We start from the raw sequence: 14,951 nt of genomic DNA on the forward strand, positions 1-14,951 counted from the left end.
TAGATTACTAAATTTGTTTATTAAATGAGGTGATATCCATGTATTTCATTACGAAATTAGATAAAAAAAAAGTTTTGAATAATGAATTGATTTAATTTTTTTTATGAATAATGTATACGGAGAATTTTACAAAATAAACAGTTCAAATTATTAATTTATCTCAAGTTCTCTTAAAAAATTTGACTCAATGAACTTCTATTAATTGCATTATAAACAATCAAATTTCTAAAGTTCAACTTATTATCATCATGATTAAAATTCGTTTAAGATTAACTCATTAACAATTATACTTGTGAAATTCATTAAGTATACTAACCAAACTTAAATAATTTATTACCTAACTCAACTCTTTTACAAACTTACACGTGGTGTCACATGCACACAAGCGAAGTTCATTCGTTGACAATTCATGTAAGATTTGGCAAATAAATAAATTAAAAATTAAATTGTATGTAGAGCATTAAAATTTAAAGAAAAAGTTTAAAAAATAATCCCGAATTGTAAAATAAAAATATATAAATTAAATATAAATCTAATCCACCACACAATATTTTCTAACCATCCCTTTGTTTTAATACGAAAATATTTTTTAAGAAAATATTTTTTATGTTTAGCTGTGTTTTTTGAAATTAATATACTAATGAATTATATTATTGGTGGCGGCAAATGGCACTGGGATGGTGGCAGCGATAGAGTGGTGGGGGAGGTGATGGTAGCGGTGCTCAGTGGTGGAGTCAAAATTTCGGCTCAGAAGGGGTACCATTGAGTTGAAATTGTAATAAAAATCACAATCAAGCTTAATTTAATTTTTATTTGATAGTAAGATTAAAAAGCACTATAATACAAATGTTATATTTAAATATAAACTCGAGTTAACCGATCTTAATCATTTTTTATTTTTATTTGATTTTATGTATGATGATCACATAATTTGAAAAATAATCACATGCCTTATAAAATGAAAACGAAATTATATTAAGTTGTACACACAAAAGAGATACATATAGGAATTAAAATTAAAAAAGAAAAAAAAGAAATGAGAGAGAATGTGAATAAATAATACAATGACACTGCTATATATCACTTTTTAAAAAAAAATTTATACAATTTTGAATCATTGAATTACATAATAATATATTATTAGTTGTGTAATAAGTATATATTTATAAAAAATTGGTGACACATAATAATATATTAATAAAGTTTTTTTTTTAAGAGAAAATGTAAAGAAAATAGTAATTTAAAAATTAATTATCATATTTAAATGGACTAAATTGAAACTTTTTTTAAAAAAAAAACTAAAAGCAAAAGTGTAATTTTTTAAAATTTAAGGGGACATGTGCACTGATGATCCTTACTTGCCTCCGTCACTGGCGGTGCTAGTATACCAGCATTAGCAAAATTTTAGTTTAAAAAATAATTTTTAATTTTTTAAAGTGAACTCTACATTCAAATTGACTTATTTTCCAAGGAAATTAAAAAAAAAAGAACTTTGATTTTACTTCAACTCTTATAAATCTTGAGCATTTAATTTTATTAATTTAAATCATAACATTTTAATTTATTTTCGTTAAGTAAAATCAGTGGAGAAAATAGTTTTTAGTTATTAAACTCAATACAAAAAAATATTTTAGAAATTATATATATATATATATATAGTTATATGGCTAAAATATTATTTTTCGTCAATTTTACTTAACTGAAAAGAGCGATAGTTTAGATAAAAAATAAATAAAAAAATATTAGAATTTAAATTAATAAAATTAAAAATTAATTTTCTTGCAAGGGTAAAATTATAAAAATTTCCCCTAATTTTTTTGAATTAATTTTGGTAAATAATTTTGTTGGAAATTAAAAGATATGCATGTCAAGTTGGACTTTACTAACCTTTGATAGAAGAGATAAGCTAAGGCTGCCTCGTTTGGGAACATGTTAGTAATTTTTTGATTTTTTTATAAAAAAAATAGAGAGTAATAGGATAATTTATAATAATTTTTAATTTTTTGATTAAAACTAAAAATCGCCAAATGAGGCCTAAGGGAATTGTTTAGAAAGTGTTAGATTAATTAATTTTTCAATTTTACATAAAAAAAATTAAAATATGATTTAAGTTTGAAATAATATAATAAAAAAGTAATATGACATAAACAAGACATAATATGATTTAAACTAGATGATTTTTAAAAAAAAAAATTAAAACTCAAATAAAATGATCATGCTAATAAAACCTCATTCTTCTGGCTATTCTATTTCCGCACATTAATTTTTCTCAGTTCACACACTTAATGAAAAATTTTATTAATACGATTTTGTCCTAGAATAAAATACCATAATACTCTTATCTTCTTCTACTCAAACCCTATTTCTAAAGCGCCATAACCATCCTCTATCGTCAGCGTCACCTCTCTTATCTGTCATCTCCTTGCATTGCCTCTTTTCTTATCCGCCTGTGATCGCTTTCCGCCATGAATCATACACTCTTACAAGTCTTTCATTACAAATCATTCAATGTTGAATATGGAGGTTTAGGGCAGAGTAGGATGAACTAAAAGTGGTGATGGTGGTGGTGGTGAGAGTTGAAAGTAGCGGTAACGACAATAAAAGATGAGTGGATGAATGAAAAAAAAAAAAAAAAGATTCTGTTTAGTATAGTGTTAGAATATGTTTTCAAAAATAAATAAAAAATGTTTTCTTATTTCAATATGGTTTCATTTTTTTAGGGACAAAAAAATTTAAGATATTTATTTTTGTCAAATTAATTTATATTTTTCTCATAAAAATTTTAAAAATTAATTCAAAAATTAAAACCAAACATAATCTTAGTGTTTTAAAATTAAAAATGAAGGCAATATTAAAATATAAAAATGTGTACTGAAAATTTATATTTTTATAAGGTGTATTTTAAAAAATTATTCATTAAATGTGTGTATTGAAAGAAATTAATGCGTGGTAATAGAATGAGTGCTGCTATTAGCACCTACTAAAATTCTTTGGACCCCCCATGTCTTTGGACCCCAACTCTAAATCCTAAATTTTAATAATATTTTTTTGGATACCCCACTTATTACCAAATCTACTCATATTCATAATATTTTTCACAATGAAATGCACACTCACCTAATTTTTCATCCCTCTCCTTCGTTTCGGCCGTCAATGGAGCATTCCGATGACTCTCATCTTCTCTGAACGCTCTTCGTATCGCCAAATCAGTAACCTCAAACATCCTCTCATCATCATCTTCTTCGTTGCTTTTTGTATCTTCGTCATCGCTGAGATCAATCGAAGATACTCCAATTTCTACGGGATTTGCATAACCGTTTGCAATATGAGGAATAACAGAATCATCGTCTGAATCGCTATTAGAATCATTGTCTGAATTGCCATCATAATTATAAATGTAGCCCCAAAACAATTTGTTCACCACTGTGTAGCCGAAAAAATATATTTTGTTCAGAACTGTTTTGTCGAACAATAATGATCTTGTCAGTATTGTATGTCCAAACAAAATTTGTTCATCACTATGTAACTTGAATCCATTCCAACTCACAACTTAAAATAACATGAATTAAATCCATTCAAAATACATAACTTAAATCCATTCCAATTCACTCTTTTCCATTCTAAGTTAGTTTAACAAAGAAAATTACATAACTGACTATCTGCATTAATGTTCGGAACCTATGTATTGAACGAAAGGATTATGTTCAGTACTATATTACCGAACATAATTCAAACAGTCAACAAACTAGTACCGAACAGCTCGAATGAAACAAGAACGACCGAAAACGACCGAAAATGTTAATACAAGACAGATAAACTTACCAATGGAACGCCGGTCTCACTAAAATTGTTGTCCTCGTCCTCCATTGCTCTACATAATGAAATAAGTGATGGAGTATACGTTATACTTGAAGCAAAACTTTCAAGTTCAATAGCGTTGATGATGGTGATGAAGATGACACATTTAGGATTTAAGATGATTATGAAAAATAATTACTGTGTTTGGTTTGAGTTTTTTAGATTAAGTTTTTTGAAAATTGATTTTTTTGGTTTTTGTGTTTTTTTGTTTTTAGTGAATATTTTTTAAATTTTAAACATTTTTTTTACTTTTTTAGATGCACCTTATTTAGATGTATCTAAAAAGTAAAAAATTTGTGAAAAAATATTTTAAAAAACTAATAAATTCATAAAAATACAAAAAAATGTACTGAATTCTTGTATTTTTTTTTATATTTTTTATATTTAGTGAATTTTTAAAAGATTTTTTTTACAATTTTTTTTACTTTTTAGGTGTATTTATGTTAGGTGTGTCTAAAAAATAAAAAAATTTGCTTAAAATATTAAAAAAATTCAGTAAAAACAAAAAAACACGAAAAATAAGAAAGTAGAATTTTCTGAAAAGTGTTTTGAAAAACTGAAAACCAAGCAAGGTGAATAGATTTAGAGTTTATGTTAGTTAGTTATGAAAAGTAATAGGTTTAGGGTTTACAAACATGAAATACGTATAGTTGGAGTTGGAGGTGGGAGTGGGGGTGAGTGTCCAATATTATAGAGTATTAGTTCTTATTGATGTATTCTCTTTTGTCTCTACTTTTTACATATCTTTTCGTAAAAAATTATCCCAAACATACTAATTTTTTTAACTCATATTTTAACTAAATAGTCAAAAAATTACTAAATTAGCATATTCCCAAACGAGGCTTCAATGGAATTACCTCCTCTTCTATCGCCCCCATAAGTCATTATAAGTTTACGAAAATACCCTCACGAGCTACACAAATTACTCAATCAGTCATCAGCGTAGCCACTCAGCCTTCTCTCTCCCCGCCTCTCTCTCTCTCTCTCTCTGCGATCCCCTCCGTCGTTCGCCGCCAATCGCCTCCGCCCACCGCCGCGTCAACCACCATCTCCCTTCTCTCTCCACTTTCTCTATCTAGAATCCCCACCACTCCCTCGATTAAATGTAAAGAAGAAGAAGCAGAAGAAGAGAGATTACAGTACAAACCCTAGTCCGATGTCGGTCCACGAACAAGCCGCGGCCGCGATTCTCTCTCAAATAGCCCTAGCCGCCGACGGAGCAGTGCTCGGGATAACCCTAGCTTACATCGCTGTTCGGAGTATTCTCAAATTCACCGCCGCCTCCTCCGCCCTCCGCAAAATTCGTGACGCCCCTTCGCTTTGCGTCCCCGATCTCCGTTCTGTTCTGTCTCAATCGGAAGGTTCAGATTCTTCTTCGAATGATTCGGAGGGAGGGAAGCTTGTGATCGTTCGTGGCGTTGTTGAAGCGAAATCGGTTGTTGATGGGAATTGGAAGAGTTTGAGGTCCAATGTACTCGTTTCTCATGAGTCCGGCGAGAAAGGTGTTATTTTGCATAGAATTCAAACGGTATAGTTGCTAAAATGCCCTTAATTCATTGTTGTTATAATTGTTTGCATCATTTCTCTATGATATGTTTCTTGTTTCTTGTTTCCAGTTCTTGTTCGTCAATCTCAACTATTAGGAAAAATTTTCTTTGTGACTGAATATATTCTTGTCTTTCTTTAAAAAAAAATGGAAAAAAGAAAAAGAGAGAAGATAATTGAGAAGTTAGTTTTTCCTCTGCTTTTGAAGTAAAATACCAAATTTGTGTATGGAAATTTGTGCCTGCTCAATTGCTTATAGATTTTTCTGAACCCTAGTTGATACCAAACTGAATTTGATGAAGGGAAGGGGAAAAAAAAAGTAGTGGAAAAATAGGGCCTCATTTGAATTTCAGAAAGAATGGGGAAATGACTGAAAAATGCTTGAAGTTTGTGTGACTGAATATAATCTTGTTTTTATTGGGGGGAAAAAAAAAGTTAATTCAGAAATTACCTTTTCCTCTGTTTTTGAAGTAAAATACCAAAAATGTGTCTGAAAATTGAGTGCACGCTCAATTGCTTATAGATTTTTCTGAACCCTAGTTGATACCAAGCTGAATTTGATGAAGGGAAGGGGGAAAAAATAGTGGAAAAATAGGGTGTCATTTGAACATCAGAAAGAATGGGGGTAAGGAATGAAAAATGCTTGAAGTTTGTCTTCATTGTTTCCAGATTCTCTAAACCTCGTTGATGGTGTAAGAGTGTAAGAAGTCTTATGCTTCATATTTCATGGATGGCAATCTGAATTTGATGAAGGGAAGGGGGGAAAAAAGAAGAGGAGGAAAGATAAGGCGTCATTTGAACCCCCCCCAAAATGGGGAAGGACTTAAAGAAGTTTGAAGTATGTCTTCATTATTGGATAATATAGATTTATTCTTGAAGTGAAGCATTTTTAGTTTCTTTTCATTATCCATTTTGAAGAACAATGATGCATTGTTAAATTTGGAAAATGGATGGGATACAATACAAATATGACGATACAACAAAAATCCAAAATATTAGAACACGGATACAACCAAGATACGTTTGTAAAAATATTATTTTTATAAATTTTAGTGTTACGTCCAGTAATGGTGAGAACACACTATATTTTTTTTAATGAAAAATACTATTGTTAGGAATTAAATATTAGTTTAAGAATCAATAGTTAGTTAGTTAACTTTTAAATTTGTGTTTAGAGGATTCAAGAAGTGTTTCTAAAGTGTCAGTCCGATATTAGGATTTTGATTTTTTAATTAAGCAGTGTCAGATATGGTTTTAGGAGTGTCAAACATGCTTTTAAGAGTGTTTGAAGAATGCTAGACATGACATGCTTCCTCCGCTGAAGTGTCCATGTTGCTTAGATAGCACATTAAGGATACATCAATACAACAAATTTTGGAAAAGCAGGTCACAAATTTTTTCATCTTAAGGTAAGCAAAGGAATTAAAAAATTATTCTTGTATTTGTCCTAACCTAACAATTGTTATTCTCTAACGTAGCAATTTTAAAATAGTTTAGATACATTACATAGAGTATTTAAAGAAATTAATTTCAAATTTTGAATACGTTTAGGAAGTATTAAATTTGTATTTGTGAGTATATGACGAATATTGATAACCAATCAGATATAGATACAACTACTTTTTAGAATTATTTGTGCTTCATTTGAAGAACCAAGAGGATAGTAATTGGATTAAGATCACTTGATTGTGTGCTCTAAATTGCTTTGGTGGTAGATCCATGATGACTCCATACTTAAAATCTTGAGAGGAAGAAAAAGGATAATTATATGGGTAACTTGTTCACATGGCAATCAAATTGATCACGAAATGATTCGATGAAATGCCAAACCAAGATTTTGTTTGCTTACAACATTAGCATTCAAAAGTTTCCAACCTATTTTTGTCTAATTCTGTGTAAATGTTATGTAGTTGTTTTTATATTCTTAAATAACCTTGGTTTTGATTTTATGTCTTATATGCTTTGAAGTGTATATACAATGAATGGAGGGGTTTTTTTGGATGGACTTCTGATCTACGTTCTTTATTTTCAAGATCCTGGAAAGAGCAAGAATCTGTCTCCTTAAGAATGGTATGTTCTAACATTGTAACAATTCTCTTCATATTTATGGATTGATTAACTTTTTAAATTATTTACAGTCAATAATTTATTTGCGCTTGCCTCCGGGTGTTTCGAAAAGTGAGCAAGGGGCGCCGCATCGACGCCTGGGTGTGGTGAAAAATGGACAAAGGTTTTCGCGTTTTTCTAGACGAGCGCGGGTAAAGAAACTAGTCCAAGACTACATGTTTAGGGTAGCCATTTGGAATATAGGAACCGTAACTGGTAAGACGATGGAATTGGTAGATGTTATGATTAGGAGGAGAGTTAGTATAACTTGCGTACAAGAAACTAAGTGGATGGGTGAGAAAGTTAGGGAAATTGAGGATACCGATTTTAAACTGTATTATAGTGGTAAGGACAAACTCAAGAATGGGGTAGGAATCATAATTGTCAAGGATCTGGTGGAAAATGTAGTGGCGGTCATTAGGAAAAGGGATAGGATTATATTAGTGAAACTAGTTATTGGAGGGAATATAGTGGTGCATACGTTCCTCAAGTAGGATTAGATGATCAGACTAAGAGGGATTTTTGGGAGCAAATGGATGAGATCTTACAGGAGATGCCCGTAGGAGAGAACCTGGTTATAGGTAGAGATTTTAATGGCCATGTAAGCATAGATAAACGAGGCTATGAAAGGGTGCATGGTGGACACGGTTTTGGTGACAAAAATGAGGCTGGAGAGAGTATCTTAGATTTTGCGTTGGCTTCTGACCTGGTGGTGGCCAATACTATGTATAAGAAGAGGGAGAAGCATTTGATAACTTTTAAGAGTGGGTCAGTTAAGAGCCACGACCTCATTTGATGGGACTTAAGGCTTTGTTTGGTTTGATTTGGTAATAAAATACTGCAGAATCCGATATCATTTATTCTCTGAGTTGAGATGCACAAAGTGAGGCTTCTTATAATTTTTGATGGTTTTGAAATTTTCTTTTATGTGAGGATATCAATGGTGGTTGTTTGAGTGATCATGCAATTATGCAATTATTACATAAAATAAGCTTGATTTTCATCATGATATGTCTGTTTGAACTACTGATTTTGTAAGTCTGCGCAGTGAACTGAATGCTGAACACCTTTAACTCTACCCTCACCCATTAAAATGCAGCATTTATTATATTATTTGTGTTGGCATCCACATTTCTGTAGATTTAACTGCATTATGATCTTATTGTGGTGGGGATTAAGTTTATGGCATGGCTTCTTTGAGAATGTGTCAACCATGTGTTTGATCAATGTCAACTGTCAGACAAGTGACTGAATTAAAAAGAAAAAAACTAGTTTAAATTATGGACATATCTAGTGCTTGTTTGACTCAAGTCCAGGTCTGTTATACCTGTGTTGATGTTGGTCGCATGTTGGTCTAGGAAATGGCTTTGTTGTGGAAGCACCCATGACCATGATACTTATTTGTGGATAGATAGTTCATTTGTTGGTATATTGTTGAATAGAGTCAATCACATGGTCTTTTAGAGGTTGTGACTATGGTGACAAATTTTATCTTCAGGTTCCTTTCATTCTTGTTGAAGGTGGTAGGCGACCACAATCTGATTATTTGATCGTCAACATGGATGGATCAAAACATCCGCTTCCTCTTGTGACAGTTTATCATCAGTTGCAGCCTATTAGTGCTTCACCATACACATTCCTTCAGGCACTCTTTGGCCATGAATACCCTGTGAGTAAATATAAATTAGAGTGGATTCTGATGTCCCAAAAATTTGATTCTATCTTGAAGCTGCACAATTTTCTTGGCTTTGGCTTTTGATTTGTTGATTCTCATAGAGATGATTGGTGTAGTAATGTGTGCTGCTTTTGAAGGTTGGACTGCTTGATGAAGAGAAAATTCTTCCACTGGGAAAGGATATCACAGCAGTTGGCATTTGTAGTTTGAAAGATGGAATTCCTGAGATCAAATCATGCAAGGATCTTCCATATTTCCTGTAAGCAAGCTTGTTTAAAAATTAAAAATCATTCCATTGGATTGCGTAATTCCATGCAGACCCTATTCCAGAAGACTCTTCTGGAAACAGCATTGCAACACTTTATTGCAGATATAGCCCGGCGTGGGACTAATAAAAAATATCATCATTTTTTTCCCAATATTGTAGTTTTTTTTTACCCTTCAATATGGTCAACTTAGTTGGGTGGCTGTAATTGCCCAACATGAAAATATTGTAAATATGATGATTGGTTGAACCAAGGTCAGGTAGCCTTGTAATGCGATGGTTCCATACAGACTAATCAATAGTCTTGTAGACGTATTCCTCATGGGCAAAGTTACACTCACAAGTAAACTTTTCTCCTCTTGTCATGTCTCAGCTGTTTGCGTCATTTGTCCAAAATTTGAACTTGAGTATAAATTTTTCTTATGACCAACCATCCCACTTTTGTTAAATGGGTTGGAAAGTAATCATGTAGTTGTACATCGTTGCATATTTCTTTGTGAGCATATTTAACATCGACTAAATTACTAGTATTTGTTTTACCTCATGTTTTAGATGTGGTTTCATTTACTGTTTGCATTACTCTCAAGTAGTATTTTATTTCTGTTTGTAAACGGTGGTACCATCTGTCAGTAGTGAAACATGGCTGGCTCTCTATGCTTAACTTATATGTAGCTGTGTAATTAATTTCTTACTGTTAAACCTATTTTGCTACCCTATATTGAAAAATTGATGTGTCATGAGACAAAATCTGGCATGTATGGTATTTCATTTTGCGAATTTCTCTTTCTGCTTCCAGAGTGAAGTCAGTGTTGCTGGTTTTGCAGGTCCGATTTGACTAAGGATCACATGGTGGTAGCACTTGCATTCAGGACTAAAGTGTTATTGTGGAGTGGCGTTGTGATTGGTGCATTCTCAATTGGTATCCTTGGCTATGCTGCCGTAAGGTACCAAAATTGTCATACAGCCCTATTAATGAGATATGTATTTATTCACTTCAATAAATTTGAATTTCTAATCCTTAGCCTCATGTAGTTCAGTAGTTTTCTGTTGACATTCAGTAGTTTTCTGCAGAATAAACCTGATGACCCATGGTTCTTGGAAAAGTTGAGGGTTAGGTTAATAAAGGAAAATGCCATTCTCATCTGGCCAAGTGCATGCTCTTTGTAACATGTGGCATGAACATATGAAATTTACTGCCCGAAGTGTGCTTTAAGCTTTAAAGGGTCCGCTTGATATCACTCATAAGTTAGCTTTTATGATTATTGTTTTTTAGATTATTAGATTAAAAGAATTAAAATAAATTGTAAATCTGTTTGGTGCAGCTTTTGATAATTTGTGAAAAAAGTCTTTAACTTGTTTGGTTAAATAAGTGATTTTGTACATATGTAAGCTACAAATTGTAGTTCGAGAAAATCTCACTTTTTTTTTGGTCAAATAAGCTGAAAAGATCGAATTTTAAATACTAATTTGACTTAGATTATGTGATACAGGAACTGGAGTAGATGGAAAGAGTGGCGACAACAGAGGCGGGATCAACAGCAAACCCCTCCTGATACCGACGATGCTGATCCTCAGATTGCAGCAGAGGAGACCGGAGATATTCCAGATGGAGCGTTGTGTGTTATTTGCTTGATGAGGCGAAGGCGGTCTGCATTTGTTCCGTGTGGGCATCTGGTTTGTTGCCAACGTTGTGCCCTTTCAGTTGAACGCGACGTGGCTCCTAAGTGTCCTGTGTGTAGGCAAACAATCCGGAGTTCTGTGAGGATATATGATTCTTGAGAAATGGAAAATTAACATTTTGTTTAATAGATACGTTTTCCTAGAGCAGGGGTAACGGATTTTCTTCGGAAGTTATGCTGACTCGGTAGCAATAGAATTACCGTGTACACATTGGGTTAAAGGAGCTGGGGAGTGAAGAGATACAATGAATATGCAGAGTTTTGATGAATTTTGTCATTGTGATGTGAACCGGTCACTCAAGTGTATATTGAACATTAAAATATGTGTAGTTCTGTTGAACTCTGATAATACATGAGGAAGAGATGTGAAAACATGGAGTTATATAGTAATTTGGACTGAAACACATGTTGCAAGTCATCTTCTTCTCTCTCTCTCTCTCTCCCTCCTATGTAACTCGATGATCACAGAACAGACCTGCTTAGTTACTTGCTTGTAGGGTTGAGCGCTGCAGCCTTGATCTCTGCTCGAAACTTGATAATGGAGAAATAGTTTGGCTCGATTATCAAACTCGGTTAGCTCGGTAGATATTATTTCATACTTCATCTGTCTTATTTTGTTGGGTTATTATTTTATTTTTCGTTGTTTCAAAATACATGTCCACTTTGAAAAGTCAAAATTTTAAATTTATAAGTTTCCAAATTACCCTTTGTAAAGCAGTGATAAATATATTTTAAAAATAATAATAGAAGGGTATTTTTAAAAATAATTCTCGAAAATTTGAATTCAAAGTGTAAAGATTAGGTATAAAATTTTGAGAAGAGACTATCAATATGGAAGGAAAGAGTATTAAATATGCATATAATAGATTTTACTATATTAATGTATAAAAAGCCGAACTTATTATAATACCAAGTTCGACTGTTTTATTAAATGAATTTACATAGTATATGATTTATATATATATATATATATATAAATGGAGCCGGGTTTAGCTTTACCAAATCCAGCCGAATCAAATATCAGGTATAAATGACAAAAACTGTAACTAGCCTTGAAATTTGTCTTCATAGTTGACAAAAAGTGTAACTAGCCTTGAAATTTATGTCTTCATAGTTGACACTCTAGAGGTAATATACATAGAAGAGGAAAGATGAAAAAACATACAATAACTCTGTTACATGTTACTTTGTTTCAGATCCAACTTCCATAACGAACTAAATGAAACAGGTTGTCCTTTCCACCACAAACCCACACACCCATCTTCCTCTTCCACTCTCATCTCCCAATTACTATCATACTTCCTCAGCAAAGCTCTTGCTTCATCAATGGTGTCCTCTCCAAACACTTTCCCAACAAAACCAACCCTTCTCATCCTCTCACACCACCTCTCTTTCCCTTCATTCATCTCCTCCGAGTTCGTCAACGCCTTTGCAGCCTCTCCTTCCATCATCCTCCTTTCGTCGCTCTCTCTGCCTTTAAAAGCCGCGCTTGTCGAGTCCAAGAACTTCCACAAGTACTCAACGCGTCGCGAAAACCCTGTTGCAAAGTCCCCACAAGTATTGCAGCTACAATCCATGTTGTTTTCGCTTAAAATCACGCCTTTGGGTTCCAAACTCCTTAATGCTCGCAAGAACTCGGTTCTGTTATCGGGGCAGTTGTGATTCAGATGGTGGAGTCTGAATTGAGAGCAAACGATTAACGTTTCATCGGGTGAGGAATTGATGATTTGGGTATTTAGATTCTGTAATGGGTGGTTATCGAGGCGATTGATTTGTAGATTGATGTTCATTGACTTGGCAAAACAGAGGAGTTGGGTGGAGGAGCTATGGCCCGGTGGACCGTTTGCGAATGGAATGTCTGGATTTCGATCATCGTCAGTGGTGGCTCCGATGACTGTGAGGCGGACAAGTGGAGGAGGACCACCGGGGCGGCGAGTCAAGGCTTCGAGTAGGGTTGGCCATTGAAATCCATGAGAAACTCCAATGTCAAGGATGTGAAGATTCCGAGACCTGTCCTCCTCTCCAAGGATTTGGAGGATCGAAGTGTTGGCAATTTTGTTAGGAAACATGAACCAGGGACTAACCTCGTCGAATCTCATCAGTGATTTTTGGAAAAATTGGGGTTTCGTGCAAGCAAAATTGATAGTCCCAACTGAAACAGAGGAGCCAGGGGAGGAGAGGTGATGGGTCAGGGCTCGGAGTCCGTGATCAGCGAGGCGGTGGTTGGCATCACCGCTAGCAGAAGCGAGCTCGTGGAGGACGTACAACAGGTGTTGAACACGTGTCATATTTGAGGTGGTGATCGCAGCGGCGCAAGGGTTGAGCAACTGCTCTGCCCACCTCCCTTCTCTGTTATTACCGTTATTACAGTTATTTCCAACTGACTTGGCTGATGCCTTTTTGGTCCCAACTGATTTCTTAACCGTCACCCCTTGTTCCACCACTGCATCCCCATCGTCAGTGGCCTTGTTGACCCGACGGTTCTGACTCTTCCGCTGATTTTGAGGTGCTTTGGGAACCGGGTCATCGGATACCTTCCGTTTCTTGCATGAATCAGATGGTGGTACATCGTTCGTGACGACGGGACCTGTTAGCGTGGTGCTGGTAGCGGTGGTGATGGTAGAAGCGCTATTAAAAGAAGTAGAACTAGTATTCAAAAACTCTTGTCCTAGATCTTGACACCCTTGAACCCACCATTGATCACCGTTTAAATCGCCAGAGTTATATGGATCCTCTAAAAACGATGGAAGGAACGATATTGAGCCTTCCAACCAATCTAATATGTGATCAGAGCTAGATATTGGATCAGATTCATCAAGCACCATCGTGTTGGAAATCGAGTGTGTTTGAGAGATGAAGAGGAGGAGGAGGAGGAGGAGGAGGAGGAGGGGGAGGTATGGTTGTTATGGGATGGTGTTTAAATTGGTCATTGACCAAAGAGGAAAGACAGAGAGAGAGGTGAGAGGAGTTGGTGTTTGGGTGTGAGTTAAAATAATGAAATGGAAGGGACGGTGAAGAGCATATTCATGATGTTTTGTGTGCGCTGTATTTTGGAGGATGTGATGTTGTATTAATGGTTTTTTTAAAGGTTACAAGAGTCTTGCTTCAGGGTCTCTTATTTGTTCTTGTTATTAACTTATTTGCTTGTGAACATATCATGGTTGTTGAGTTTCATGGGTGTAAAAGCAAGCAATGTTGGTTAAAAACTTGTTTTAGAAAATAAGTTAAATTTGAACAATTTATTACTCGTCCTGACTCGATAATATTAGCTATAAAAAAAATTAATATATTTGAAACTCATTTGAGATTAGCTCAAAAGAAGTAAAAAATAAAATACTCAATTATATTTGCTATAATAATAATAATAATAATAATAATAATAATAATAATTTATTCAAGCAGCTTGTGATTAATTAATTAAAACTCATTTAAGATTGGCTCAGAAGAAGCAAAAAACAAAATGCAACCAAATAGAACGATTAAGTTTTCAAGTCAAGTTTGAACAATTTATTACTACATTTTCTACAAACCAACAATTCTATTTACTAAGAAAATTTACTTAGAAAACTAAGTAGAAATTGAAATCTATGAACAAGATTCGTTCTAGTAGTTTCCCCATTATAAGAATTTTAAATCTGCACTGTTAATTTAGATTTGGGATAATTTTCGAAATAAATTTTGAGGTAACATAGCATTTTTGTTCTACAAACAATGCTCGGAGACAAGGCAAGGACATGAGATTTTCTATATTCAAAATTCTCTATTTTTTTATTATCTAATACATTTTTAACATCATGATTGTGTCACAAAATTTTTTCCACAT

General features: G+C 33.7%; 2 protein-coding genes across 2 annotated transcripts; one reads left to right on the forward strand and one right to left on the reverse strand.

Moving 5' to 3' along the window:
• Nucleotides 1-4,741: 4,741 nt before the first annotated feature.
• On the forward strand, nucleotides 4,742-11,530 carry SPL2 (E3 Ubiquitin ligase family protein). Its single transcript, XM_028230948.2, has 6 exons — nucleotides 4,742-5,386; nucleotides 7,372-7,473; nucleotides 9,008-9,178; nucleotides 9,322-9,443; nucleotides 10,274-10,393; nucleotides 10,940-11,530. The coding sequence occupies exons 1-6, from the start codon at nucleotides 5,015-5,017 to the stop codon at nucleotides 11,226-11,228; spliced, it is 1,176 nt and encodes a 391-aa protein (XP_028086749.2). The 5' UTR covers nucleotides 4,742-5,014; the 3' UTR covers nucleotides 11,229-11,530.
• Nucleotides 11,531-12,175: 645 nt separating this feature from the next.
• On the reverse strand, nucleotides 12,176-14,318 carry LOC114287563 (GRAS family transcription factor). The gene has a single exon (XM_028230946.2). The coding sequence runs from the start codon at nucleotides 13,951-13,953 to the stop codon at nucleotides 12,304-12,306; it is 1,650 nt and encodes a 549-aa protein (XP_028086747.2). The 5' UTR covers nucleotides 13,954-14,318; the 3' UTR covers nucleotides 12,176-12,303.
• Nucleotides 14,319-14,951: the final 633 nt, after the last annotated feature.

The sequence above is a fragment of the Camellia sinensis genome, chromosome 15 (assembly GCF_055761805.1).
Source record: "Camellia sinensis isolate YWXY chromosome 15, ASM5576180v1, whole genome shotgun sequence".
Classification (NCBI taxonomy): domain Eukaryota; kingdom Viridiplantae; phylum Streptophyta; class Magnoliopsida; order Ericales; family Theaceae; genus Camellia; species Camellia sinensis.